Below are 26,788 nucleotides of genomic sequence, written 5' to 3' on the forward strand. Positions count from 1 at the left end.
ACATGATCATCAAACAAGTGCGCGTCACAAAATATTTAACACAGAAGAAAGCCTACTGTCATATCACCTGCAATAGGTGTGTGTATGCACATGCTGCAATAATGTTTTTCTAATATAACAATATAATTTTCCATAAATCATCTGAACTCTTTGGGCCTAATCATGCAGTACTGGCAATGTAGTTCTTCATCCATATAGGAAAAGAGGTTGTAGTAAATTGCTGAAAGCACCTTTACCTTCACAGCTTTCAATTTGTGGCCGTAACGTAAAGCAATGTCTGTCTTCATACGGAATTTACTTTATTTGTCCCTAAATAAAATAAAATAAATAATCTTGGCATCTGGTTATAGTAGATTTCGGCTTATACTTTGCTCATTTTCACTCTAAATCTTATATGTTTTTTATATTTTATATGTATAGTTTTTTACCTTGTTGGTATTTGTTGTTTGTATTGTGTCTTATTTATTGTATGTTTGCACGTGGAGAAGAGGAAGTAATTTAATCTGTACTGTTTGTTGTGCATATAGTAAATTTGACAATAACGTTAAAGGTATGTTCTCAAAGAGTGTTCAAAATGCCCTTTTGCTATGTTTTTTATGCGTACCGAAAATGAAACAAACCACTAACACATTTGGCCAAAGGATGTGGCGCAACCACAACTTGGGTGTCCCATTCATTGTCAACTGTAGCGACACCGCTCAACTTGGACAGAGCGCCATTTTACAATTTAAATAGTGGATCTCCTCTAGTAGGTTGAGGTCAACACCGGCACTTGCGCCTAAAAGGGACAGTGTTCATTATATAGAAACTCCTAGGGGTAAAAACGTAATTCATTTATTTCTTGAGACCCGAGCTCTTGTTTGGTGTGCTGTGATTAACATGCATGTGAAATCCATCTTTTAAGAGGTAAAAAATCATTATTGATTTAAATAATAAGCAAAATACATGTACTAACATAAAAACCTGCTTAAAAAAACTTATCAGTCGAGGCCCAGATAGAGGGAGCTGACATGATTCTCGCCCATCTTGCTGCTACGGGTAACCACCATGATGTGGTTTGGTCACTTGCTATTTTCCTTGTGCTTTGTAGCACTTGTTTTTAGTTCCACACAATGTCTCTTTAAGTATTATTTGGATTTTAATATTTGTCCTGCATCTGCTTAATGGAAAAATTAGATTAACCCTATCTATTGACCACCCAATACTAGGGTTAGGGGCAAAGTAAAAAAGAGTAGTGGGAGTATAAACTTCAAAAAGATTCCAAAACTATGCTGATACTCCAAATAATAATAATAATAATAATTTCCTTGTATTGTCATTCTGTGTAACAATGTACACAGGTTTAAGTACAGCTTTAGTTTTGCTTTGACCGTTTTTAAAATTGTGGTTATATCGCAAAGTTGTACCTGCAGCGTTTAAGGTTTTGACATCCATGTTTCAATTGTGTGATTGTTTTTTTCTTTCCAGATGAAAACAGGTCTTTTTGCTGAACACTCCAATCAGCTGTGGAATATCAGTGCTGTTCCGTCCTGGTCCAAAGTCAACCAGGGTCTTATTAGAATGTACAAAGCTGAGGTGAGTTTGCTTATGGTATTTTTCTTTTTTTTTTTCTTTTCTTTTGTGTGCGATAATGGCCCTATTAAATCAATTTATCTTGCTTAATTAATATCTATCTGCTGTAATGGAATTCATTGACATTGGAACAAAATTGAACTGGCTTTGGGTTAACACAGTTTGTTTCTGGTACCTTCAATCGGAAATGATAGAGCAACAAAGGACCGATAAAACAGATTTTTTTCTGTGAGGTGGACAATTTGCATTCCCATGGATACATCTATGGAAAAATTAGAATGCTCAAAAAAACATTATTGTGGTGCGCTTTGTGTCTGACAATGTTCCAAAACATAACATACTCAACTAAACAGAGATTGGATGAACCGTAATCGAAAGCGGAATTTCATACCAGATGGAATATACTTCCTTGAGAGTGAGTCAAAGGAAGCTTTTGAAACCGTGTGCACATTTAAGATCCGTGTCTGTGATTCGCCAGTTGTGCTGACGTTTCAGGTCATTTTTTTTAGAATGTCAGATTTTCCAGACGAATGTTTGCAGTGTGCTCACATTCCCTGTTAACTTTGACTTGCTGTTCTGGTAGCTCCCTACTCCCTGCTGCACTTTGATTTCTTGTCTGCTTCACCCTCCTTCCTTGTTACTCCCACAGATTTACAGAATTCACTCTCTAAAAGAGCCACCCTTCTCCCTCAAATATATTTATTTAATGTCTTATTCTTTTCAAGTTTCGAGTGCTAGTCATTTGAAAAAAAAAAAAGACGCGGCATTAGCTCAGGAGGTAGATCGCTTGTCCTAGGATCAAAAGGTCGCAGGTTTGATTCCCGGCTCCTCCATGTTATATGTCGAAGTTGGGCAAGACACTGAATCCCTAATGCCTCCGATAGCAGGTAGTTGCCTTGCATGGCTGACGCTGCTATCGGTTAGTTAGTTAGTGTGTAAAAGGGAAAAGTGTGAAGCACATTGTAAAGAGCTTTGGGAGGTCTTCAATGACTTGAAAAGCGTTATTTACATTTACTGTAATTCCACTTAATGTTTTACATTTGTTCGCTTTTTCTACTATAACTTTTATGATACTACTAGAAGATAATTTGGAACTGTTTTTTACACGAACATCCCGTGTTAGTTCCGCAGAAAAAACATTCCATTCCAGTCCGTACTATAAAAAAAGAAAAGAAAACCCTGCTCTGCTCTCGTTCAGAATGACTCCTCTCTCACCCTGCTCCCATTCAGAATGATGACTACTCCCTACTACCCCAGCTTTTGAGATCAACTACTTAAAAATGTACGATGCCTTATTTTATTTGGACTGGATAAACTGTACTAAATTATTACAGCACTTTTCCACTTTACATCTGACTTTGGACCACACGTTTACTGTTAATGCAATATGAGGAACAACTGGATTCAAATCCAAATGTATTTGTAAAGCACGTTTTTAGTCAATTATTTGAAGGTCAAAGTAAAGTATTAAACCGTTCAGTGTACAATGAGTGAATAAAATCCCCTCCTTTTTTCACACCCAACAACGTAGACCAACAAATGCACAGACACACACAATGGTTAAAATAAAACCAAAATAAATAAGGAATAAAAATAAAAGTCAAATGAGCAAATAAATAAAATAGTGGCAAGGCACAGACTAACTATGTGAGCAAAGGGACCTGAGGTAGGCGCAAGTTCAGTACCTCACTCAAGTATAGTCAGGCTAAGATCAGAATATTGCCAATACTGAAGTTAAATGTGGAAATGTCATCTATTTGCGTAACAATTTTGTTTGTATTTTAGCCATTCCTGTTGGGATGTTATGGGTTAACTTGTCATGAAAACGGATGATCAATTCTGATATTAAACTATTCCCTACATGTAAACATGCCCAACGTCTTGGGACCGATTCCACAACCTCGGGTTGCAATACGAGTTGCAAAAGTGAGACTGGGGATTGTGATGAGGTCTTTTGGACAAGTGAAACCAAACAGGAGCTTTTTGGTAAAGAACATTAGCTCTAAGTTCAGACACTGAAATGCAGCATACCATGATAAGAAAACTGTTCCTACTGAAAAACATGAAGCTAGCCAGTTTAGTTAGTCTGCTGTGCTGCATCTACCATTGCTGTTTTTTGGTCCACTCAAGGTAAAATAAAATGTCAAGACTATCAAGAAAAGGACATTGCTGCCTAAATATCAGAAAGCTTGTTCTTGAGACTTTAAACAGTCTAAAACACACCAACAATAAAAACCAAGAAAGACTTACAGAAGCATTGGTCTATTACTCACTGATCTCCATGAGGACAGAATTAATATTGTGCTTATTGTCATTGTCATATGCAAAGAGATTAGACGAAGCACTCCAGGGTAATATGGAGACTTTAAAGAGAAAAAAGAGAAAAGACTATGAGAATGAATAGGCCCAAAAATTATAATTACAACATAGTATTGGCAATGCAATGAAGAATAGTACATTGTAACAATAGTGCAATGAAGATAAGTGCAATGGCAGTTAGCAGCCAAATTTCATTAAAAAACAATGTAATTCACAAGGTGTACATATGTATATTTTTTCCACAGTTTAGTGCACTAGTATATATTTTTTCACTGTTCCATTTGGCAACGACAAAAAGAGAAAGGAACCCAAAATGGTCGAAAAATATGTTTTCGTTTAGGGTAGTAATAGCCCTGGGGAAGAAACTTTCTCTGAGCCTGTTTGTACTAGTTTTGAGGGAAAAGGTCAAACAATACAAAGCCTCTATCGACTCACTCATGAATGAGTTTGATGCTACCCTGGCTAGTGTCCTGGATTCAGTAGCGCCCATACGGCTTAAATCACGATCTAAAAGATGCACGCCTTGGTTTACTGATGAAACTAGATCCCTTAAACAAGAATGCAGGAAATCTGAAAGAAAATGGCGCGCTACCAAGCTTGAGGTTTTCCATCAAACCTGGTGGGACAGCTTGTTAAAGTATAAAGCGGCCCTTGCCTCTGCAAAATCAACCTACCTTTCGAAGTGATTGCGTCACAAAAGAACAACCCCAAAATCCTTTTCGACACTGTAGTATCGCTTACAAGGCAACAGATTATCCCAGATAGTTCTACCCATTCAGCCCATGATTTTATGGTCTTCTTTAATAAGATTCAATGCATACAGGAAGAAATTGCTAAAGACAGTATCAATACAACAAATACTAAAAGGCTGAAATCTATAGATGCACGACATGGTGGCTATCCAGGGAATTTATCCCGATTTAGTGAACTGTCACTCGATCATCTTAAACAGGTGGTGAATACGGCCAAACCGACGACTTGCCTGTTCGACCCGCTTCCAGGTTCGCTTATCAAAGGTCTTTTGGGGGTTTTTGGACCTTCAGTTCTAAATAATATGAACATATCACTCTCCTCAGGTGTAGTTCCAGTGGCTTTTAAGTCCGCTGTTATTAAACCTACACTGAAACGACCCAACCTTGATCCAGAAAGCTTATGTAATTATAGACCTGTGTTAAACCTACCGTTTCTTTCTAAAGTACTTGAAAAAGTAGTGGCACAGCAACTGAATGATTTCATATCCGAGAACAATCTTTTTGAATCAATGCAATCAGGATTCAGGGCTAACCACTCTACTGAGACAGCTCTGATTAAGGTAACCAATAATCTCCTACTGGCAATGGACTCTGGCGCTTCATCACTTTTGCTGCTGCTGGACCTTTGTGCTGCAGAATGCCATCCACTGTGGCTTTGTGGAAGGACACCAGCAAAGTCTGTTCCAATTAGATTTTTTTGAAAGTCTCTGCAGGGATCTAAAATATATAATCTGGAAAAGACCATCTTTGAACTGGAGACGAATTGAGTAGTTTTTTCTAAAGATTTGGGACAACTTATTGTGAGCTAGAGAAAACGTGTGACTGCAGTCAATCCCTCGAAAGGTCTTCTACGAAATGTTATGTTACCGTTGTTTTTGTTAAAATTAGGGTATCAACATTTTGTGTACAACAGGCATGTACCATTCCATACAACATTCTGTGTACAATAGGCAAGTGACATTCCAAACACACATATACTAAATTGCAATAAATCACGAAGGGGTGGAAACGATGCGGCAAATATCAAATTGTAGGATAAAAATACATAATAGTGTATAAATAAATAAATAATACAAAAACTTGTGTTATACATAGTAACAGCAGCTACATAGATACCATCAACTGTTATGATCGATAACGTTTAATGTGCTCTTTTTAGTAAAGCTGGTTGAAATATTGTTAGTGGGTGGAGAGGTCTAAAATAGTTTACTGATTACTGTAGTTGCCAAATCTTTTCTAATTCAATGAAACTCTTTCGGTAAACTAAACACAGGATGGTGCTAGACCTGCACAAATGTGTTGTTTAAAAAATCGTAAACATAGCACAGAAGTCCTAGTAAAAAAAAAATCATAGTTTTTGGTATTTCTGTAGTGTACAACCCCCGAAGCTTTGGTAACCCATTTTGACTAGAATTCACTGATATTAACAACAAAGTGACCTTAAAGGTGTGGTGTGTTGTTTGAGGTGTCCTAAAAAGTAAAAATAGAATGTTTTCTCTATTAAGTATGTGTAACGATACCCAAACTGAGTTCAAAGAACCCTTGTAATGTATACACTTTTTCCCACCGCGTCTGTCTGCCTTTATCAGGCTGCAGAGTTGGGGGAGCGTGAAGGGGTTTGGAGAGTGACTCTAAGCTCGATGCCGCAGTTTTTTGTTAGTGTAGCATGAAAATGGTAAAATTACGAAAAGGTCTGCTTCAAGTCCAGTCAAAACACCAACCCAACAAAACACGAAAAAGATGAAAAAAGAAGAGTTTCTTCATGCACGTCTATGAAATGCACGTAACATAAGGAGCTTGACACAGGCTGAATGATGACACAAGTCATAAGATATTAACAGCGAATAAAAGAGTTCCACATTCCGTACAGCACCTTTTAACTAGACAAGTGGTTAGAAACCTGGATTTCGCCATCTAACTGCTTTTTCAGAGTTTAAGCTTACCTGGAGTTTTGTGGACATGTTACATAGTAACAGGTCTGGTACTGACTGTCTAAAGTTTTGCACCCAGGACTCTGCACCTATGACACTTTTGAGACCTTGATGTTGTTACACATTTGATCCTTAAATCTAGCAAATCAAAACTGCTTTGTAAAGCGTAAACCCACCTCTAGCCTTATGTCTTTGGTACGTTAGTTTAAATTTTACATGACATACTTGCTACTTACTGGATAGGATCATGTCCGAAATTCTGGAGCAACAGTTTTGGGGGACACAACATCACTAGCCTCTGTTTTGTTGATGATACTGCTGGATTGGCAGGAGACGAACAAGAACCCAGAGATCTGGTCAATCGCCTGGACAAAGCATCAACCCGGTATGGGGTGGAAATCAGCACACAAAAAAACTAAAGTAATGACCAACAATCCCCAAGGTATCACCACAAACATCACCATCAACCACAAAGAGTTAGAATCTGTCACCAAATTTAGATACCTTGGAGCTGTCACATCAGAAGAGGGGTCAGAACCAGAAATCTTGGTCAATATAGCTCAAACCACACCCACACTTGCCAGACTTAAAACCATCTGGTGGGACAAGAACATAGCAGTGAAATCAAAGATCAGACTCATGCAAGCGCCGGTTACTTCTATCTTTAGCTTGCAAGACATGGACTCTCACAGCAAAACTGGAAAAGCAAATGCAGGCCATGGAGACGCGATGCTCCGGGAAACTTCTAGACATCAACTACTTAGCCCTTGTGTAAAAAACGAAACAGTGCGCAAAACCATCAGAGGGCACAATGGACTCTACGAAGAACTGTTGTCAACTATGCGCAAACAGAAACTTCAGTGGTATGGTCACATCACAAGATTAATAGGACTGACCAAGATAATTCTCCATGGCACAGACCAAGTGGCAGGAGGAAAGACCGAAAAAAGAACTGGTCCGACAACATTAAGAAATGGACTGGTGACAAATTTACCTCGACCTAAGAACAGGCAGTGACTGTCAACAGTGAAGAAGGCTCTCCAGAGTTGAATCGTCATTGGTGCCCTAGATGACCCATCAAGTTAAGGGATCTATAAACCTAGAACTTGCTACCTGCCAACTTTTTGACACTAAAAAGCGTTGTATTTTATCGCTCACTCCGAAATATTTAAAAAAAAGAAAAGAAAAAGAAAACGTGATTATTGAGGTGGCAAACTTACCAAAACTGAAACCTAATGTCATTATTGGAGCAGTTTCAAAATAAAGCAGCTGCAGACTAAAATACTAGTCTCCAGTCTGGATTTATTTTTCATTTTTTTAAGTTTGATAAAAGCACAAGATTTTTTTGAATAAGTGGGCGTTTTTAAGCGGAAGAAAAGCGGTTGTCTAAGGTGTAAAGTGGTAGTGTTGGTGAGAATGATACTGTACGTAATATGATCTATCTACTTCTCAACTAGCTAAAGTCAAGTCATGTTTATTTGTATAACCCTTAATCACAAAGAGTCTCAAAGGGCTGCACAGATCAAAGACTATTTTGCCAACCACAGACTATTATGACACCATCCCCTGATCTAAAACCTACATGAGGGCAAATAATACACAGATAATGTCAACATAAAATATAGGTTCTTCATATGCTATAGAATAGAAGTGTGTTTTAATGTTAGATTTCAACATTTCCACTGAGGTAGCAGATCGAATCTCAGGGGGAAGAGCATTCCACAGGACCGGGGACCAAATGGAGAACGCTCTTGAACCTACGGATCTCTAAACTTCTTTATTAATCCTGATTAGGGTGTTTGTGTGTGTCTTATAGGCTCTGAAGTAGCTGAATCGATTTTTGTGAAAATTCACGCAGATCTACTTTAGACCTTTGCAAATGTGTCTAGCTGGGATTTTTGATAAGTCCCCCCCAAAATAAATAAATACCAACAAATTCGATAAACATCTGCTTTTGTGGTGTCTCTAAAGACTTCTAGCGGCCAAATCGGGTCCTATAACTGACTACTCCTAGCAGCTGAATTCAATCTTCCATCGGAACCCACTCTTTGTTTGATGCAATTGGTTCTTATGCACATTTTTGAACAAACTACAGCCCCAACAACCTCGCCCAAGTAGAATGCTCTGCAACGCCGGGTCATTTTCTTGCATTTCCTAAAATGGGGAAAGAAGATGTCCTGACTACTTAATTTTTATATTTTGGGTAGTTTTTGTCTTGTAGTGGGGTGTTTTGCATCGTCTTAAATTGCTATATGAAAAGCATTTGGGATTGTAAAATAAATCATTTTTATTGTCTCTGTAAGCTTGAAACTTTTGGAACCAGTATATTCTGTATGTTGTTGAAAAAATAAAATAAAATATGTGCTACAAAGAAATAACAGGATTAAGCATCTGCAAGCAAGAGCAGAACCAGGAAAGGGTTAAGAGAGGAGCGAGAGAATGGAATTGTATGCATGTGTGTGCGTGCGTGTGTGCGTGTGTGTGTGTGTGTGTGTGTGTGTGTGTGTGTGTGTGCGTGTGTGTGTGGGCGGTAGGGGTGTGGGGGGGTTGTCTAAGCAGTCTCCTCCCGCCAGCATGCCCACATCCTGTGTTTTCCAGTGCAGCCTGCGAGTCTTCCCAAAGAGCTGAGGGGCCATGCTGTCTGCCTCTCCCTCCCCCTCCTTCTCCACTGCCATTCCCTTCATTAAATCCACCCCTCCCTCCCTCTCTCCCGACCTTCCTCCAAGCCTGGAGCAACCATCAGCAGACTCACATTCCTCATTCCCCTTTTGCTGGCCCCACACAAGGTTTCGGGGGTGAGTTCTACTGTCGGCCCAGGGAAATCAGTATCCCGCGCTTATTCTGTCTGTAAGGGGCTAATGTTTCCAAAGGCATAAATTGACACATTTGGATGGAGATATTTCCCTAGTTTTGGATTTTCAGTGAACTCTGAACTTGATGGCTGCCTACTTTTTTCTTAGTTGGCTGTTCCTTTATGGAGTCCAACCAAACTATAACAACAGTAAAATAAATGTTCATGTTATCTGAATGTATGTTTTAGCATTGACCCTATCCGATCATATATTTTCGGTCAATGTTTGCCTTATGTTAAGTTACAAAGATACAGATGCTGCTAGACCAACGAACGAGTTAGGTTCCGGACGATAGTTCGTAAGTTGAATTTGTTAGTATGTTGCTTCAGTGCTATATTTTGTATGATTATGGTTTATATAAGTATGTTTAAGGCTTGTATAAGTAACCTGTATCGTTTTATACTAAAAAATAATCATGAAATAAAATAATATGCTCTATAAAGATAAATAAAGTGAGGTTTTACTTTTAGCGCTTTAAGAGGTCCATACTCATTTATGTATAACGTGTACTCGTGTGTAACATGCACCCCTATTTTTGATTAAAAACTGAAACAAAAGATTTCTACCACTTTTTCACAGGTAAAACTAAAAGTTGTATGTGGCAAACAATGCGTTTGGCCGCGATACAAATCACTTTTTTATAACGCCAAAATAAAATTTACAATATTATTGTCTTAAGTCTGAATCATCATCAGATAAACCAAACAGTTGTTTCCCTTGTCATGCTTTTTTGTTTTTTTATAAACATCTTTCAGGTTGATTTTTTTCTTCTATCCTTTAACATTCGTCTCTAGTACAGTGAATTTTCGGCTATCTGCTCTATTTACATACATTTCAGCATCATCAGGAACTTTGAGCTTGAAAAAGCGTCATATATGCAGAACATTTCCTTTTGACTGCCTGATTTGCCATCTAACGGGTACCGATTTATCATTAAAATTATGAAGATGACTGAAATGAAACTTTTTAACTAGATATTAGCAACTGGGAAATACAGCAATGCTTAACTCAGGGTTCACATATTAGTTGCACTATTGTTACCATACACTGTTCTTCTTCATTGTCTCATCTCATCAGCCGTACTGCTTATCCTCATTAGGGTCGCGGGGGGGCTGGAGCCCATCCCAGCCATCTCCGGGCAGTGGGCAGGGGACACCCTGAACTGGTTGCCAGCCAATAGCAGGGCACACAGGGACAGACAACTCATTCACTCATTCACACCTAGGGACAATTTGGACTGGCCAATTCACCTGAAATGCATGTTTTTGGAACGTGGGAGGAAACCGGAGTGCCCGGAGGAAACCCACGCAAGCACGGGGAGAACATACAAACTCCGCACAGGATGTCTGGAGCTGGATTTGAACCCACGACAGGTTCCCATGACATGAACTGTGCCGCACAAGCGCTAACCACTGCGCCGCCGTGCTGCCCTCTTCTTCATTGTATAATTATTATTATTATAACTTGGGGCAGTTTTTCTAAGAACTACATTGTATTTTCTTTTTTCTTTTTCTTTTTTGCATATTCATCGTGATAGTTTTTTATCTTTTTGTTTTCAAAATGTTGTTTTACATGTTTTACCTTGGAGTGCCATGTTGAATCTCCTTGCATGGAATGTTTCACAATGTTGATATTGATGACTATAAAGACAATTCAAATTCTAATTCTGATATCAATTATTAACAGCAAAAAAGTTTGTTTCTGTCTGCTTTACATTTAGTAGAGGCGATGCCACCCACTCGCACACACTCACATACCTAAAAAACAGGGCCCCCTCCTCCCTTCGGACCTCACTTAGCTTCAGAGCCAGTCGGTTTAATTTTTTTAGAATTCAATTGTCTTGATTTTTATTGATATGAACGCAGTGAACATTATTTGCCACAAGATTATACAAGGCACCCCAGAGTAAACAAATAAGATAAAATAAAAGAATTTCAGGATTAATTACAAGGTAGTTTTTTGGAGACTGGCCTAAATTGTAATTATATTAGGGGACAAGGAAAGTCAAGTTACCCCCAAAAAGGTCTCCTTTTCCTAATTTTGCAAGTTTCATCCTCAACAGCCCCACCAAAATAAGTGCAGATTACCATATCAATTCTATTTTACAAAAGAAATGCCCTCAGAGAATTTTATTCTGTGCTAATGCATTTATGGGGAATACCACTGAATTTGTGCTTTACCCGAGTCTCCAGTTTTAGATGTGAAAATGAATTTTTATAAAGGAACTTTAATGTGTACTCTGTTAAGTCAATGTTAATGTACATATGACCGTTTTTTGTGTTTGTACATTTAGCCTTAATTCATTTTATTGGTCTAAAGACACACAGTGTTTCAATACATAATTTACATTACAGTAATCCCTTGCTGTAGCACGCTTTACTTTTCACGGTTTCGCTACTCCACAGATTTGCATAGTGCATTGTATCCTGCGTTCAGATTAGCTAAACCGTTTCCATGCTTGTTAAAATTTGACAGTACACTAGTTATTTGAAAAAAAAGGGTTTGTTTTTTTTTGTTTTTGTTTCAGTGTATGATATAGTATTGATTTGTATAATAATTTAACAAAACACAGAAAAAACAACATTGGTTTTTACTGCATGTTTTTTTCTCTATGTCATGTTAATTTTGGGAAGCTAAGCCCGCGATAAACAAGGAATCACTGTACATGCAAAAAAAAATTTGCAGTTAATAAAAATAATTATGTGTTGTCTAATATCCAACATAAATGTTAGTGCTTGAAAAAGGATACAATACTCAACTTGATTTTATTTTGACTGCTTGAAAATTATTTGAGGAAATTTTCCATTTATAGACATCTAAATCAAACTATATACACGTTAATGACTGTACGTATATTTCTATATGCATTTGAAAAAAGTAGGAAAAGGGTTTTTTTCACTTATTTTTTTAATGATTAAAGGACAAAATTTTCTAAATCTGTCTTAATTTATAATATACAGTACATACATAAAACAGACAACCTAATCATGCAATGCTCGTGTGCTTTTTTTTCAATGCATTACTTGTCGCTCAATAGCAAAATTATCAATGACACTGCACACTTTTTGTTGGGCACTTGTTATAATTTAAATGGAAAGAATGTTTTCAGGTCTCATGCCCAACCACCTGGTGTGGATATCGTAGTGAGGCAATTTATCGTGGAAAAGCAGAATACAGTATGTTGACCGTGTTCACTCTGCAATAGCATTTTTGTGTTATGCAATTGTCAGGTTTCCAATGATAGGCTATACAAGATTTGCCTTAGTTTGAACCTCTTCATTTTCAATAATTTTAACCATACATTTTCAATTAGTCTTTTTTCAGGAACATTTGTGGTTTCATGTTTTGTTTTCAAAAGAAACATGTTTTAGCAAAAACAAACAAAGCCCCCACTCCGACATACTCTCCTGGTCCCCCCAACCATTTTACATTATCTGCCCCACCCCTTAAACTTGTATGGCCCTCACCCAAAAAATAGTTTAATGCAGACCATACAAGCATGTGTGCATGCTCAAATCATAGCAGAAGACAAACTGCAGGTAAACATTCTTAGCTAAAGATTGTGTTAAAATACTTTATCTTAACTAGCTTTGTGACAAAGACACAACACTAGAACGTTTTGAATCTCTGTTGACGATGATTTACTAAGAAAAGCACATCTTCTAAATCTAATGCCGTGTTATTATTTAAATTATTCCTTAAATATATGCAAAAGTGTCAGCCACAGCGCAACAGTCTTTTCCCATTTCCTAAAACCTTTCATCTGTGCTCACTTTAATCTGTGAATGAATCCTTTTTGTAAATTCATTGATTCTTGCAATTCATCAGAAGTTTGCGAGAACTTAGACAAAAGGGGTACTTTGAACATATAACCCTGAATAGCGGGGAACACTACACAACTAAGCAATTTATATTCATACTCTGTAGCCAACAATATTTAGATCGGCTGAGGTGGCCAAATCTGGAATGGAAAGTAACATGAAAAAAAAACTGCAATAGACTTCAACTTCACTTGCTGGTTGACTAAAAGCAGCTGTGGCTTAAGGAAAACTGTCGCCTGGGTTTTACTTTGCAGGCCTGGATTTGCAGCCTCCAATGATACATTAAACTTCACATAATGTTTAAATCGTACAAACATTTCAGAAATTCATACAACAAAAGGTACTATCAAAATAACTGAATGAGTGGCAAAATTACTTGTGAGGAAACATTTATTGCTTGTGGTGGCAAGGGTTTATCTCAAAATGAGTCAAGTATCTCGCTGAGCAGTCGTGCTAAGAATAAACACTGCTGGGGTCTCCACTGGGATCAAAGTCGGGCCCTGTTTACAATACGCGGTACAAATATTAAAGTTTGGAAAGCGCATACAAACAAAAATTTTGCTGATTTAATATTAAAAATAATGTTTTTTTGTAAACCCACATTGAAGCTGAAAGCTGTAAAGCACAATAGATAAAAGAATCTGATCTCTTTCATGACTGAAACTCAGGACTGTTTAATTCAGGGGTCTTGAACTCAATTAACCTGGGGACCGCCAGTGTTGGGGTCTGGGTAAGGTAAGACCAATGCGGGTTTTCCAGATAAAAATATTCCACCATCTAAAAATAAAAACATGACGATTTGAAATAAAAATCAATCAATCAGTAATTCATCCATAATTGGCTTGGGCTGCACTTAAAGGGACTATGTGTAGTATTCAGTGGCACCTAGTGGTAAGAAATGCTATATATTAAAAAAGTATATTGCTTTGAATGATTTGCAAAAATACACAAAAAAGGTATGTGCATTATTTTAAATACTTTTGGGGCCTATTCATTTTACATAACATGAATAATACACACCGTCCCGTTAACTATCTTATCGAAGCAGGGGCCTCAAACTATCATCCTGAGAGCCGCAAATTGCCCCCAAGCCGTGATTATTGTACCCCTGGTTTATGTGTTCATATATACACAGTATGTATGTGTGTGTGTGTGTGTGTATATATATATATATATATATATATATATATATATATATATATATATATATGAATTATATGGTTTGTTGGTTGATCCCTTAACCACTCGAGTCGTAGGGGCATCATTTCCTGTTGTGTGTCTTGGGCCTTTTTTTTTCGCTGTTTTTTTACCAAAGTAAAAATCAAACAAGTTGAAAAATAGAAAAATTGTCTTGAGTATTAATTTTTTGGAGAGAAAATATGTGAAACGTATCGGAAAATAATGGTTGAAATAGGCCTTTTATTTTCAAAGAATTATTTTTTGTAAAATGAAAATTAGAATCCTTAAAAACCTTTCTCTGATGAATTTCCTCATTTTAATGATTATTTTTATAAATTTTTTTGTAGATCATATTGTTTATTTTGCAGGAAAACACATTTTGAAATGAGGATTTTTAAGGAAAAAAATCTGTTATATTACATACAAAGGAAATAGTAGAAAAAAAAGATTAAAAACAAATGTGTCCAATAATTACCTTCTCAAAGATTAGGGGCTACTTGGTTGAAACTATTTTACTCGGGCAGCGATCGGCAACCCAAAATGTTGCAGGAGCCATATTAGACCCAAAGAAAATGTTGTCTGGAGCTGCAAAAAACAAAAAGCCTTATATAAGACTTCAAATAAGTTCAACACATGCAGAATGTAGCCATATTCACTATATTAGCCTACTATCAAAATTACTAAATTGGATATTGCGCATCATTTGGAGAATGATGCACCACATGACTACTCTAGGATATAGCCTCAAGTTTAACTCCATTACAATATTAATTTATTACAATATGTATCACAAAAAGCAGCATGCATTATAAATAATAAAACGGGAGCCTTTTGAAAAGGTAAAGTAAATAAAATAAGATTAATACAGTTCTATTTCTGTGCAAATGTCAAACAAGTCCGTGCATGCGTAAAATGCAGCAGCACTCTCTTTCTCTTCGTATTTTGATACCAAACCAATGCACTCATCATTAGGCCTGAGCAACAAAACACAAATAACATTGCTAAATGTCATTCAAAATATACATTGACAAAATCAGAAATCACTTTATAAGAAAAGCTACTTTGTTGCTAAAAAAAGTGCTTATTATGGGATTACGTTCTTACACGTTTAATGTGAATTCTGTGTTAAAAATTAGGAGTGTAGTGTTTAATTGTGACGCGACCCCTTTAAAAGGGGCAGAGGTTTTTCTCCACTTGGCTTTATCACATGAAACACAGGAGGGAAAGGAAAATAAGCACAGAAGAGATGCGCCGAAATAGTTGAAAAATCATACAGAGATCCCTCAGTTTTCGCAGATAATGGGGACCAGAACCACCCGCGCTTGGTGAAAAGTAGCGTCGCACCTTTATAAAAGCCCTAAAAGGTTTAAACATGACTCGAGATGACGTCATTACCAACTGAGAGTTTACAACTGTAACAAAATAACAATTACAGATCTAAAAGTAATGACACACAAAACCTAATTGCAGTTAGATAAATGGTTTTATTGTCATTATACAAAAGTACAGCAAGATAAGAGTTCTTCTTCTTTTAGTATAAGAAAGTAATTTAGAGAGTGGCTGGGTAGCTTATCGGGTGTCCTGTAATTTAGCCAGATCTCCATGATGATTAAAATAAAACCGTCCCGAATGCAGTGGTTTCCCACAAATTTTAGCTCCAGATGATCTGTTTCATAGCTAATGGACCTGGCGTTTTCAAGATTCAGTGTCCGCAGCAGTGGGTTCGGAGAGGTTTTAGCCCAGCTGTTAGCAATAGGCTGGACCACCTTGTTCTTGCGTTTTCACAGACGCCACACCTGATAATATTCCACGCAGAACCTGCTGATGATCACCATTTTGTTGCGTACTTCTCTCCTCAGATTTAATTTTTTTTTCTCCTCCAATATAACGAGCCGCTTAAAGCTATGCTTCCCAGTTTGTTTTTGGAGGCAGCGCCCGCCGGCTGTTTGACTGACAGTGTACACCAGCCTATCACAGTCGAGAACACAGACAGTCACACCCACACCCAACACAGAGTGCCCTCCCAAATCTGTCCCCGCTCTGCCTGCTATCTAACAGAGCACAATGCACAATCAAATATCAATGACTATAAAGACAAAATCTATTGAATTCAAAATCCGCAAAGGAGTAAACTAGCGTTAACTAAGGCAAGAAGTTGCAGGGGTTCTCTATATTAATTTTAGACACTTTTGAAGCATTAGAAAACATTAAAAGTGTTTGTGTTATCTCTCTCAGTATACAGAAACCCTATTAAAACAAAAATATACTTCCCTCTGCCATCTTTTTCAATTTATAAACATTTTTTGAAAAGTACCAGGGAGCCACTCCACTAATGGTCTGAGCAAGCAATCACAAAAAGTCTGTGAGCATCGCTTGAAACAACCGTGGGCAACACCAATCCCAAGTGTGGCAACCAAATCATTAGCAAACATAACCAAAACCTGAGATCAAATCAAGTTGCATTTTGCTGAGTTAAGGCTGGTAAATTATTTTTACACATATTAGTGAACTTGCTAATATATTATTAGAAAGTTTGCACGGCCCACCAATGTGTTGTTTTTTCCAACAACTTTTACGCAGAATGTCCGTTTAAAAAAGTAAATTTTGTTCCGATAATATTAAAATGTTTTGGATTTACTTAGTTGGTTTTAACAATACAAAACTGTATTTAATCACACTTTTTAGTGGAAGTAGTGTTGACTAAAAGATGGTCTTGATATGTTTGCAAATTATTTGGATGTAACACCAGATTTTCAGCAACCTATGGTATAAACCAAAAGAAAAGAAAGAGAAAAAGAAAGAAGATTTTTTCATGTATATGAACAGTCAGACTGCTGTGACTTTTGACAACACAACAGAAGCAAAAGATGTCAAGTTGTTTTATAACAATGGTCAAGCAGAAAGAAACATGTATAACACACTGCACAAAGGCAGAAACTTACTGACAGTCACGTACAAGATGCATCCACCATCTTTTTTCCTGCTTCAGATCCCGTGTGCATTTACCTTTATTTACTCAATCTCACGTTGATATTGACTTCAAAATACTGTGTTTAAAACACACATGGGGAACCTGCAATGTTTTTATCTGCATGCACTGTTATTTTGGCCAAATACCCTAGGAAATTATTTTGCAATTTAGAGCCTTGATTTTATGTGCTAAATATATTTTCTTGTGCGCTAAAAAAAGGACGGTGCAGTGCGCAATTGCACATCCCCGCAGCTTAGAGGGAACATTGCACTCCACAGCGCTCGAGAACCTCTATGTGGCGCCTGAGCCTTCGGTTGCAGACCCCTGCAATTTAGTAGATGGTGCAGGTCTTTTATGCATCGTGACGGTAGGTTACATTTAGAAGGCAAACGAGTCATAATGCCAGCCAAGTGTTCAATGTTATTCACCATGTACTGTAAGTGATCTCACAATGAGTTTGCACAGTCAGTGACTCAATAGTGGTTTGGTCGGATAGAGTATGTTTTCCCAAAGAGCATTCCCACCAGTTGAGTGAGCCCTGTAACCCCAAGTGTTACCACTCCACAAGACAATCCACAAGCCCAATATTGAACTCGCACTTCCCCATGTTCCCTCTCCTATTAAGATTTTGTGATTATAAAATGCTTTTTTAGAGGATTTTTGAAGTAGTCAGGAGTCTGTCTCTTTTGTTCAGAGTCTGGTCAATATCCTCCTGCTTTATTTGTATTTATTTTCAACACAAGGATTTTTAGTTTTAATTATACCACCGAATAGTTTATGGTTTAGTCGATACTCAAAGTAAGGAGAGAAGACATCAAAGGATTTTGATTTTGCTAGGAGAACAGGAGAAATTCCAAATTCCATTGCTGTTCCAAAATAGCAATAGTCTCTCAATACACAAGGTGAAGCCCATTTGGGCCTGTGAAATTTTATGTTTGTCACTAAAGAGAAAAGACATCAAGTGATTTTTAACCTGCTAGGAGAACAGGAGAAATTCCAAATTCCATTGCTGTTCCAAAATAGCAATAGTCTCTCAATACACAAGGTGAAGCCCATTTGGGCCTGTGAAATTTTATGTTTGTCACTAAAGAGAAAAGACATCAAGTGATTTTTAACCTGCAAGGAGAACAGGAGAAAGCCCACCCCTCAGATGAGAAATTCCAATGTTTTCTGTCCCCTTTTTTGCTTTTTATTGAATCTCCTTACAAAAAAAAGCCAGATCCGGTCTAACGGGTGTGAAAATCAGGGAACAGCAACATCATTGGCCAATAGTGACAATCATATATACTGTGCATAATAGTCAAAATAACAAACCACAACGAGGTTATACAGTCAAACTAATGAAGTGGAATCCTTTCCAGTCATTGCAATCGCCTTTGTATGTGTATGCAGAAACAAGTAGAATAAACTTATTAGGCACAAACATCGTTTTCTAATCTAGGGAAAACAAGTGTTTGGGCAGTACTAATACAATATATTCAAACAAAGAATTTTTTTGTGGGGTGTCGAAGGCAGAGTGTGTACTTTACATGCACTCCATAAAGTAAATATTTTTAGGCAATATAAATTAAAACAAAAAACTAATCCTAAAAATAATATATTACTAAAACAAATTAACATGGGGGAAAAAAATTAAAACTATCTATACACATCACTTATGGAAAGGATACCTGGGCCCCAAACCTTGATTTTTATTTTTCCCAGTGAAATCCGTATCTGTCGATGAGACCAAACTCAAGTCAGGTCAAGTCAAGTCACATTTATTTATATAGCCCTTAATCACAAAAATGTCTCAAAGGACTGCACAGGATTACAATTACAAAATTACACAATTACCTGATCTTAAACCAAACTGAAAGTTCTCGCCTTCAGGTTTAGTTTAGGTCACCAATTTAGGTCGCCTGGAACCACTGCATAAGAACAATGTGAAAAGTTACTTTGGGTTGTCTAGTCACCAGAATGACTCACTCACATGATATGTTTATCACTGTTTTGACACCATTTTATACAGGCTGTTTTTTATATAAAAGTTGAATCAATAGCCAGGGTCAGGGGGGTTACTTTAAAAATGTACTCCGATACAGTTACTAGTTACTCGCTGAAAAATGTAATCAGTAACGTAATAGATTTCTTTTTGATTACTTCAATACCAAATATGCTCATATAAGACAAAAACATTTCAATACATTTACTAATTTGTGGTTAACATACATGAACAATATAACCTTGAAAATAATTAGGGGAAACCAAGCTAAGGTTGTTGCTTGCAGTCCTTCACAGAAAAATGTTCAAATTTTCATGACGTACAAAAGTTTATTAAGCAAAAAGAATGATATAATACACACAAACACATATATATATATATATATATATATATATATATATATATATATATATATGGTTAGTGGTTAGCGCGTGTGCGGCACAGTTCTGAGGTCATGAGATCGAACCTCCTGTGTGGAATTTGCATGTTTTTCCCGTGCTTGTGTGGGTTTCCTCCGGGCACTCCGGTTTCCTCCCACGTTAAAAAAAAAACATGCATGTCAGGTTAATTGGCCGGTCCAAATTGTCCCTAAGTGTGAATGAGCGAGCGAGTTGTCTGTTCCTGTGTGCCCTGCGACTGGCTGGCAACCAGTTCAGGGTGTCCCCCTGCCCACTGTCCGGAGATGGCTGGGATGGGCTCCAGCACCCCCGCGACCCTACTGAGGATAAGCGGTGCAGATAATGGATGGATGGATGGATATATATATATATATATATATATATATATATATATTCAGATAACAAACAAGATGATATGCTCTTTTTTAGTTTACCTTGAAAGGATTTTAGAAGCCCAATATTTGTTCCTGTAATTTGCGGTTGTTTTTCTGTAAGTGTAATGCAATTCAATTTGAAAAATGTTGTATCCTGATTTTGTAACACTGTTACATGAATTCCGTTACCCCAAAACCTCGCATAATAGCATAGTTCCAAAAACATACAGTCATCATGTGAAGTTGTAGAAAACATGGACACCCCTATTTTTCTGTTTATGTAACACATAACCCCTCATTTTAAGCTCCATCAAAATAAACTGTTGGCATTTATATAATATCTTACTGATGTGTTTCTTACAAAACCAGTTATATTTAGTGGAGACAATTCTCACCAGGAATTAGAACACCACGCCGCTAAAGCAAAGCACGCTCTGGCATTGTGTGCTTTCGGTGCAGTCAAAGATGAGACACAATGTCATAACTTTCAGATATTCAAAGAAAAGGTACAGCACAAAAAGAAACATGTACCAATAATTAACAAAAGGAAGCAAAGTAGTTGCACATAAAAATAAATACATTACATTCACTAATTTTTTTTTCACCGCTTATCTTCACTAGAGTCGCAGGGGCTTCTGGAGCCCCTCCCAGCTATCTTCGGCAGTGGGCAGTGGACACTCTGAACTAATTGCCGGCCAGTCGCAGGGCACACATAGACAACCAACTCGCTCTGGAAAAATTTTGACCGACCAATTAACCTGCCATGCATGCTTTTGGAATGTGGGAGGAAACCAGAGTGCACGGAGAAAACCAATGCAGGCACGGGGCGAACATGCAAACTCCACTTTGGGAGGCTGCGGTAGCTGGAATCAAATCCTGGACTTTCGCACAATGGGGCTGTGCACTAACCACCCAGCCGTCATGCCCAAAAAGGGCAGTCAACCACGGGAGATGAGCGATGGCACCCACAACCCCAAAATACATTACAATAATACAATAATACATTCATCATCTGATTGAAGGGTGTAGGCTGAAGCAAAAAGCTTTAAGTGCCTACCCATATTCTGTTTTCTTCTTGCAGGAAAGACATTCAAAATCAAAACAAGAAAACAAACCCTAGCAAAAAAAAAGAAATTTTAGGCCTACAATCATACCGCTAGAAACCACTAGCTACTCGTATAATATCTAATACTTAAATAAACTCTTGAGTGATGGATGCCACTGGAGTCGCTAGGTTTTTTTTTTCGGCTTCAGAAGTTTTAGCATCTGAATGGTTATCTTTATTTGTTTTCCGATGTTTGCCGTCTGTCTAAGTACGCTAAAAATGTTCAAATGAGCTCCGCTTGATAAATGCTATTTGTTAACTATTATTAGCATGACTGAGAAAACAAACTCGGTGTTTTTTGTGAGAAAATGTCGATTCTAAACTTGACAGTGTTGAAAAAGGTGTATAATTCTTCAGCTTTTATTTGGGTTTCAGACATTTTTGGCATCTTTAACTTTTTTTGTCTTTCTTTGGTTTAAAGTGTTAGCCGTACTACTTTTTTTCCAAGTTTTTCCAATGAGCTCCACTTGATAAATGCCACTAGGTAAATGTACAGTAATGCTAAATTTTCAAACATGTAAAATGTGTGTCAATAGTACATTGTTTTTGCATCAAATCTATGTATTAGTATATTCCAATTATTTTTTTAGATTATGCATATTGAAGACAGCATGTCCTTTCTTTGTCACCCTGAGCTAAGACGTCTTCGGAAAAACACCAGCACCCTAGCAAGCCAGTAACCATATTGTTTTACTTGTTAATTAGTAAAAGAGGTTACGAGTTCTTCAAGCCAAGATTTGGTAGTTTTTGTGGATAAAGTCAAGTCATGTTTGTTTGTTTAGCCATTAATCACAAGAAGCTTCAATGGGCTGTACAGATGACTTAGGTGTGTTGTGTCAGAGGTTGATACAGTAATGGTTCAACAAAGGGCGAGCAGCCAAAAAGGCCTAACTGGCAAAAAAACAAACAAAAAAAAAACACGGAGAGCCGCCCACAGGGAGCTAACAGGGGTTGATCCAACGAAAGTCGGCTGCAGCCTCCGCAGAAAAACGCGAGACTGACTGACCAAAAATCACACAGTGCGCATCCAACTAACCGGGAACCAACCACGGAAAAACAGATATTGCTATGGCGATAAACGCAAAGCAAAACGGGACTAGACAAACCAGGGAACACAGCAAAACTGGCACTAACTCTAGGCTAGCCGATCAAAAAGCTCTTGGTGAGCATCCAGGCTTACCCGAAACCAACAACGAAAAGCAGGAATAGCTATGGCGACAAACACTATGCCAATCTGGAATCAAATCTAGGGACATGGCAAAACTGGCTCTAAAGCCAGTTTTGCGGGCTAAACAACACACGGTGGACAGCCAAGGAGCACCAACTGGGAGAAAACAAAACTGTAAAGCCCTAGGGCAGCGCTAGTGCTAAAACAAAATTATACCAACTGTGACACACACAACGAAAAATAGCCTACCTCCAAGCAGAAATGAGCGGTATGCATTCGCTGTTCACTAAAATCGCTGTGTATTCCTGAGTTTGCCTCACATGTTTTGTTAATGGAATTTGTCGTCTTTAAAGGGTTGCGTTCCTTCAATGGCGTTACAGCTCTACAGCAAAGAAGCCATATAGGTCAACTTGGAGACTAAATTCTTCGAGTCTCCCAGCATATGAAGTATTTTGCATATTTGGATAATTGTGTAGTGGAACACTACATGTTTTGTGCCTAACTGATAAAAAAATCTGTTTGGGATTGCCTTTATTCATCTAAGAAAACAAACTGTGTTTTTCGTGACTAATTCTATTTTGAAATTGCCAAAAGCTTGAAAAAATTCTATCAATTTCTAACTTTATTCTATCTGCAACCATTTTTAGTGTTTGGAGAAGTTTCCCGTCATCCAGCATTTCAAATTTGGCAGCCTGCTGTCCATCCAGCCATCAAAACCCTGATGCTCATGGATACCCAAGGAAAGACAGCAATTCTCCAGCCCTCCCCATCAGACCCGTGTAGATTTTTACAAACCCTCCTTCTTGTGAATGCTCATCGGACCTCGCTATGTGATGTAACTTGAGTGTTCAAAGCACACAAAGACTAGCTGTTTTTTTTAGTACGCCACTTCATTATATAATTAAAACAAGTATATCAATATTGGTCAAATTTAACTCCATTTGTTTTCTAATCAAACCAAACTAGGTAAAAGAGCATGAAGTCCTTTGCCTTGCGCTCCCCCCATTCCCAACCACAACCAGATGTGTGAATAAAAGGCGGTTGAATATGCATACATTCAGGAGTTGCAAGTATGGTGCCCGAGCACTCAAGTTCTTCTAATAAATTCAACGCATCTAACTGATATTGATTTGTAATTTTCTAATCATCTTTTTATTACTTATTATTGTATTTACGTAACGTTTTCAGAACTCTTGCCAAGTCAACTCATGTTTATTTGTAGCCCTTAATCACAAGGAGTCTCAAAGGTGCAGAGACCACAGATTATTGTAAACCACAGACTATTATGACACCATCCCCTGATCTAAAACCTACATGACGGCAATGAAAAACTCAAAAACCTTAAAATGAGGAAAATGAAGAAACCTTGAGTAAGGACTGCCCGTGAGGTAATCCCCCTTCCAGGATGACCAGGCTTCAATGGATGTTGTAATAACAATAATTAATTAATTAATAAGCCATTCACCCAAAAGTCAATCACTTTTTAAACCTTAAAATTCAAACATTTTTAAATATTTCAAGCATCCCCACAAACCGTGTTTATATGAGGAGGTACAGAAACATCAGTACAGTATAGTACAGTGCCCGTTTGTTGTGAGGAGAAATGAGCTCTTCTGGCAGGTATGGTCGAATGACATACTTATTTCTGAATGCCAGTGCAGCAATGATCAGTTTTTTACACGCTCTTGAAACTTTTTACTAACGTTTTTTTTTAAGGTTGAAATATATCAAAATCAACAACTTTAAAAAATGAATACATCAGAATACAGAAAGGAAAAAAGGGCTGGCGGGAGCTTATCTTGGCTCCGTCCCCTTGACTGGATAAACACTCTTCACAATGAGACCCGTCCCCAAAATAACTTTGCTTCTTATATCAGTCATTTAAACTAGTGGTCCGCAACCACCCAGCTGTGGGTCGTTTTGTACTGGTCCGCATTGAAGGAAAATATCGTTTTTCGCTTATACCCCATTTCTTCATGTATAATGCGTAGTTTGTTTTATAGACAAAAAGTTTTGCGGTAGTGTATTCCCATATTTGAGCAATGACTGATCAATCAATAAATATTGCTGATTACATTTTCACAACGTTGAATGCAAAAGGAATCGAACCCAGATGGCGGTGGTGAGAGTGCCGAATTTTGACCACCACTCCACTAGGGATGTAGATGACATAGAAAAAGGTTTGGATTTTATTTCATTACACTGTCTTTACTCACAGTACCATGTTGTTGAATATGTAGGGCCATGATTAAAATAGTTTATTGACAACGTAAACTATGAACACAATACCAAAATAAAATTTACTAAATATTTATTTAATCTCCAAAGTCCAATTCATCATCAGTTACACCAAAGAGTTGTTTCCCTTATTGTACTTTTTACTGTTTACTTTTAGGATGGTAACCTGACTAAGAATGGTGTGATAATAAGATAAAACCCAATGCCTTTTCCTATGTTATCTACATGCCTACTGGTCTAGTGATTACACAGTGGATATAGGCTTATTATTGCTATTTTGCTAGTTATTCTCAATAATTGATTTAAATTTACATACTGGTTCATAATATATATATATATATATATATCACTTACAATGCTTAGTTTGAGCTGAGAAAAGTGAAACATAATTTTATACCGATTTTAATAAAAAATAAGGAGTGTGGTTATACATGAATAATGGTAAATTCGTTTTTTTCTGTCATAATAAGATGCTGAGTCTATATTAATGAGAAATAAAAATGAACTTCTTTAATTTTGGTAAATGGTTGTGCAATCACACAGTGAAAGATTTTAAGGGGTCTGAATACTATATGTCCTCATGGTATACACTTAATAGACATGTTTTGTTTTTTTGAACGTGTTCCTGTTTGCATCTTTTAACTGATGACTTGTTTGCATCTTTTAACTGATGACTTTAAAGGTCAAGGTAAATGAATGAGTCAAAGGTAGATCATGAAAGAGAAGGATCCTGTACGTTTGGTTGAATACATATTTTCTTTCTGTGTTTTTTAAAGCCAAAAATCTCTACCAGTGTTTCATTTAGTTTCATTTAAGTTGTCCCTTAAAACTTAACATTCAAGGCACAACCATCATGAATAAGGAGACATGTTCACTTTTGATTGTCACTGTATTTAAGTTTGGAATACAAATGACTGTAACATGGGGATGACCATAAAACATTTTGATCAAAAATTGCAACAACCATTAACTAGGACTTTACCCCACTTTGTGCTGTATTCTTAAAAAATCAACCCAAAACAAATTGATCCAATATAGCAAGCGAGTTTTAAAGTTGTCTTTGTAACGACCAATTGTGTTTCTTTAGTGTGTGTTTTTCAAACCTGCCTGTTTTATTTTAATAATAATAATAATTTCCTTTGTATTGTCATTCTATTTGTAAGAACGAAATGTCGATACACCTGACCCGTTGTAGCGAGCCGATGCAGCCGCAGCCAACAGAGGGTGATTTTAGGGCCTGTATTCCAAAAATTCTCAATGACTCCCAGTGTTTCCCAAAGAATTTTATGAGAGCCCAGTGGGTGGACAGTCTAAGGCAGGTGCTGGAAACCTATGGCTCTTTTCATAAGTATATATGGCTCTGAGATAAAATAGAGCTTGCCCAATTATTCACTATACTGTTACTTTTGGAGTCAATTGTTGCACATGCGAAGCAGACAATAATAATTGTTAAGTGGTTCGGTCTGGTATCTGTAGGACTTTAATTGTAACTAAATTTTACAGTCGAGGTCTTACAGCAGCAGACCCTGTTATGACTGTAAATCGCTAAATAATCCTGTACTAGGAATCTCACTAAGCAGTCTTTGTTCAACTTTGATACACTGTATAGTGAAAATCAGCACAACAAGTACTAGCAAAGCACCTAGAGCAATTTTATCGAGAAAGCGGTGGGAATGGGGAGCTATACGCAGGACAAAATGCCCACACTTGTCCGCGCCCAGCGGTGTCTGCACTGGAGATAAATACGTTGATATCCTCGTTTGCAGTATCTTGTGACATTTTGACAACGAACTTTGCTCACATCTTGTTTTGAAACCATTATTTATGCCAAAAATGACGGTCAAAATGAGCATCAACACTGCGCGAGGGAGATGGATTTAAAGTGGTATATTTATATGGGACACAGGCTCTGTAATCATTATTTCATAGATTTTATCAAACATCAAATTGTGAAATAAAATGTGCTGACGAATTAGCTATTGTCTTTTTGTGGTTTTGTTGAATTTTGTCCCAAAATATATGGTGTGATTCCCAACCTTTGGTCGGGGGGCGTGTCTGGAGGTGTCCCTCGTGCTGCTAAGACTCTTTTTTAAAAAAAAATTCCTTTCCTTTAACTTCCATGTT

The 26,788-nt window shown here is 37.4% G+C and overlaps 1 protein-coding gene across 8 annotated transcripts in view; it reads left to right on the forward strand.

The window, feature by feature from the left end:
- The window catches only part of ptpa (protein phosphatase 2 phosphatase activator), an 88,162-nt gene that overhangs the window by 54,477 nt on the left and 6,897 nt on the right, over positions 1-26,788 (forward strand). For 2 of the 8 annotated variants that reach the window (XM_088319688.1, XM_088319687.1), the window contains exons 9-10: positions 1,468-1,575; positions 6,905-8,052. In XM_088319688.1, coding sequence (XP_088175814.1) covers positions 1,468-1,575; positions 6,905-7,591 — 795 coding nt within the window. In that variant the 3' untranslated portion in view covers positions 7,592-8,052. Of the gene's footprint in view, positions 1-1,467; positions 1,576-2,770; positions 2,852-6,904; positions 8,053-9,172; positions 9,218-20,774; positions 21,241-23,073; positions 26,640-26,788 lie in introns of those variants that run through there. The other 6 variants (XM_088319686.1, XM_088319689.1, XM_088319693.1 and 3 more) reach the window with 6 other exon arrangements.

This window comes from Urocampus carinirostris, chromosome 16 (assembly GCF_059441175.1).
Source record: "Urocampus carinirostris isolate Australia breed hairy pipefish chromosome 16, RoL_Ucar_1.0, whole genome shotgun sequence".
Classification (NCBI taxonomy): Eukaryota; Metazoa; Chordata; class Actinopteri; order Syngnathiformes; family Syngnathidae; genus Urocampus; species Urocampus carinirostris.